The 4,094-nt window shown below is 34.9% G+C and overlaps 1 protein-coding gene across 1 annotated transcript; it reads right to left on the bottom strand.

The window, feature by feature from the left end:
- Nucleotides 1-711: 711 nt before the first annotated feature.
- On the bottom strand, nucleotides 712-3,881 carry LOC311081160 (uncharacterized protein). Its single transcript, XM_084111579.1, has 12 exons — nucleotides 3,741-3,881; nucleotides 3,576-3,647; nucleotides 3,370-3,488; nucleotides 3,033-3,288; nucleotides 2,565-2,648; nucleotides 2,416-2,478; nucleotides 1,819-1,879; nucleotides 1,673-1,723; nucleotides 1,539-1,583; nucleotides 1,405-1,466; nucleotides 961-1,139; nucleotides 712-861 (listed from the first exon to the last, which is right to left on the bottom strand). Exons 6-11 carry the CDS (start codon nucleotides 2,472-2,474, stop codon nucleotides 1,067-1,069), a joined length of 351 nt encoding a protein of 116 aa, XP_083967705.1. The 5' UTR covers nucleotides 2,475-2,478; nucleotides 2,565-2,648; nucleotides 3,033-3,288; nucleotides 3,370-3,488; nucleotides 3,576-3,647; nucleotides 3,741-3,881; the 3' UTR covers nucleotides 712-861; nucleotides 961-1,066.
- Between the last annotated feature and the right edge of the window lie 213 nt (nucleotides 3,882-4,094).

Below are 4,094 nucleotides of genomic sequence, written 5' to 3'. Positions count from 1 at the left end.
CGATGTCTGAGTGGATAAACATAGTGAATGAGATTTATGTAATGGAATCTATAACATTTTCAATTCGCCTTAAAAGGAGCACTTTTGTTAAATTATGGAGCAAATGGGTTAGATACATTCAACCCTTACGACCAGATTTTGTAGAGGTTAGAATATAGCCTAGATGTGCACGTTGTTTATCTCTCCCTAATTGTTCAGTTTGTTTTACTTTTTTGTACAAAAAAAAAAAAAAAAAAACGAAAAGAAAAGTGGATAATGCTTGGACATGTCTTATTGTAACATTTTGTTATGCTCCACTTTTTGAAAATAAAGAATTAAAAAAAAAAAAAAAAAACATAGTACAGAGTCATACAAGGAATTTCTTTTTATTTATATTTTAAACATATTGTTTAACATAAAACATAAAATGTTAGACAAGATATGCTTGAGTGTTATTGGCTTTGTCTGTAAAGTACCTAAGAGACTTTGTTTATGAACAACAAACTAGTTAAAAATGTTTGTCAACACAAACTTTACTTTGGCTTGAGAAAGCCTATTCTAAAAAATTTTAAATAGTTTTAAAAGCTTGAAGGTTTTCAGTTTGTAGATCAAAGTAGTTTTCAAGCTGAAAGTTTTGAAGGCAATACAGTCTATCAGACACAGACAGACAGACAGACACAGACTTTCTCAAGTACCTTTTACAGTACTCACAGATTTGAAGAACTTACTGTCCAACCATGCGAAGTGGGCCTCTTCCCTGAATTTGGGCTTACTGACGACATCTCTGAAAACCTTGCACGTCAGTGAAAGTCTCCAGAAAGCCACATCGCCGTCGTCTGAGACGACTCCCATCAGGATGCGCCAGAGGACGTCAGGTGGCATCTGTCCAAAGTAGCCAACAGTCAGTCCAAAATGTAACTTTACATACGACTTATTAAAAAGGGTAACTGATAGATTGACAGGAGTTTATACTGCGCTTACCTTGGTCAAACAATTAACAGGCAGGGGGGTTTCCATCACCTCTAAATTAAAGATTAAGAACAAGAGTAGCATCATTTTCAAATCCCTGTTATTTAGTGTTCAAGATTTAAAGTGGGAACCAATACCTGCTCTCTCTACTCTCCTCTTTTTTTCGGAGTTGCTTTCTTTCAGCGTCTGACCTTCAAATGTTTAAAATATAAAGTCTCATAAAGACTTTTTGTTCTTAATGACATTCCCAGGACCATAATTGAAATCCACATGTTTAGATTGATACATGTAATGAATGTATTATTAATCTATAGTTAAAAACACTTATTTACTTTAAACTGCTAAATTTAAGCATTTGGTAATTGAAGCTTCAATGAACAGTATGTATAGTGTGACAGCACAGCAGCAATTAGAGTGCAAGTTCAAAATGTGGATTAAAAAAAGGAAGAAAAACACTTCAAGGGGAAATTCTCCAAAAGCAGCAGACACCACCACCTCCTGATGCAAGGCATGTCAGGCTAAGTTAAAAACAAATACTCAGTTAGTTTACTTTTAACATATCGGGGGTTTCCATTGCATATTTCACTTACCTCTGTAAAATCAAAGGCCCCTGCTGTCACAAAGCTCAGTGAATACTGAAATGGTAAGCATTACAAATAAATTTGCTCAGATACATATACTGGATAAACACCAAGTAAGCAACACATCATCTTTATAAACTTACCATCAGGACAAAGACACCACAGCTGTTGCTTTGATGTTGTTGTGGAAGGCCCTGTTAATGTTGCCATGCACAGAGTCAATCCACCTTGAAAAAATAAAACAATTTCCAATGCTTTTACAGTTATTTATTCAACTGAATATTGGTACCGTAATATCGTCGACACAGTATTCATGCCAAGGCCCAGGAGACATGATTTGTGCAATGTTTCTGTGATGACAAAGACAAAACAGTTACTGCACTGCATCAAACAAAACAAGAGAACTGAAATGGAGGCAGAACCAGAACTTGCCATGAGTATTATTATAATCATAGATCATTTTCATTGACACTTTACAAAAAAAGTGATCTGTACAATAATTACATGAACAAGTCACATAAAACTCTACATGTGCTAATGGCCACAATTTTATTCAAATGTGGTAATAGAAACAACCACAATCTTATCAAAATGTGGTTAAGAACGACCACAATCTTATCAAAATGTGGTTAGGAACGACCACAATCTCTGAACTCTGAACAGTGCACTAAAAAACCTGTAGATGAGCATGTATTCTTCCTTATTGAATGTTTTGCCGTGCAGAGGATCAAGGAAAAAAATGTCATGCTCTCCAGGCTTCATAATCTGTTGATATGTCACAATATATACACCGAAAGACAATTGCAGTTTATATATCATATAGTATCTAAAAATTATGCAGACATAAGTTATCCCAGGTAAACACTACAGATTTAGAATGACTTACACAAACCATCCAATGTCCTGGTATCCATGTTGGGAAGATAAACCAGTCGATGTTTTCATCTAGCTTGAAAACAAATAATATCAGTCATCACTGAAATTTAGAAACTGTGACTGGGTTTCATATTAAACAGGACTGACTATAATACATACAGGCAGGTGTAGAAGTTGCTCTTCAAGAGTCCTGTTTGGCCATGTTTCAATTTGATGTGAACTGGCCGCAAAAACATTCACATTCTGTTTGGAAAATTTAACATACTTTAATTTAACCTAGGACAAAATTGAGAATTTAAAATACACATCTGGGAGTATTAACATTCTGGCCACTGTAAGCACATTTACAAAAGTATGTATATTTCAGATAAGGGGCTGCTTAAATGTATAGTTAACCAATAAATAAAAAATGTATGTACATACTTCCATTGTATTTTAAAAATTATATATGGTTAGACAATGGGGACCAGCAACTCTTTGGTTAACAGTCGTCATCATCTTGTGTGTTCAACAGAAGAAATAAACTCAAATGATGACAACTGTCATTTTTGGGTAAACTATCCCTTTAAGCAGCTAAAGTAATTTGAGCACAAAATATTATTTTGACTATTTGTATGACTATTTCACCTGTAATTTTGCTATGGTCTCTACCACTTTCAGGCAACAGTTGAGAATCTGCGTTTAAATAAAAAATAGAAACTCAATATAAACAACTTTCACCATTAATTGCTATATTCAAATATAATGTCTTTGAATTGTGTACTGTTCCCTCAACGTCTCTTTCCAGTCCCAGGCAGCACAGGTCTGATCGGTTTAGCGTTGTGTTGTATACAGTTGCCAATAGCTCATCTTTGCATTTTGAGACATCCAAAGCATTGTTTAGCTAACATTCAGATAGAAATACATAAATGCTCAGGCTGATTAACAGTATTTTGTAAAGATAAAATCACTGAAATTCACTTACCAACTGCTGTTGCATCTCATTTGGCATGGTCCCCCAAAATGTTTTACTTGATTTAACAATGTTCAGGCTTGTTACCACAGGACTTGAACAAAGTTTAGGGTCACACTGTGACTGGACAGCTGTACATAAGTAAAAAATATAAAAAATAATAATAAAAAGTTCACTTAAAATGTAAGCAAATCTTCAATGAGTTAAAGAACCTCAACCTGTATGCATTTCCTTCTCATTCAGAGTTGTCTTTGGATAATTTGGTCCCACATTTGGTTCTGGTTCTGCTCCTACTCATGTGTTATAAAGATATAGTTAGTACAATTAATATAATGGAATGACCTATTCACATGCAGCGCATTAATAGAATATTTATACATGACCAAGTATGACCTTCCCATTGGAGTCTAATTGCAAATCAGGACTGCCACTGAACAATTTCTTGAATTGTTCAGTCTTCTTCCTGTTCCGTGTGAGATTCCGATGGTGAACAATGTTCCGAGCAAGAAAAATGTGTGCAGAAGGTCTTAGCATATTCATGAAGTAATTGTTTCTCTTTACTTCAGAAAACAGCTGCTCTGCACACTGACTATTTATCTTTATCAGCCAGCTCTGGTACATTTTTCATTATCAGCCAGCTCTGGTACAAGACCAATAGTGCGCAACACATCTCTCTTGTCTTTACTATTGCTTTGGTAGAAAACATCACACAGGCAATAGTGTTCTGAAGACCCTGT

Source organism: Abramis brama (genome assembly GCF_963993115.1).
Source record: "Abramis brama genome assembly, chromosome: 4".
NCBI classification, from domain to species: Eukaryota; Metazoa; Chordata; class Actinopteri; order Cypriniformes; family Leuciscidae; genus Abramis; species Abramis brama.
Note: the sequence above shows the minus strand (reverse complement) of the source record. Positions and strands in the feature narration are given on the sequence as shown.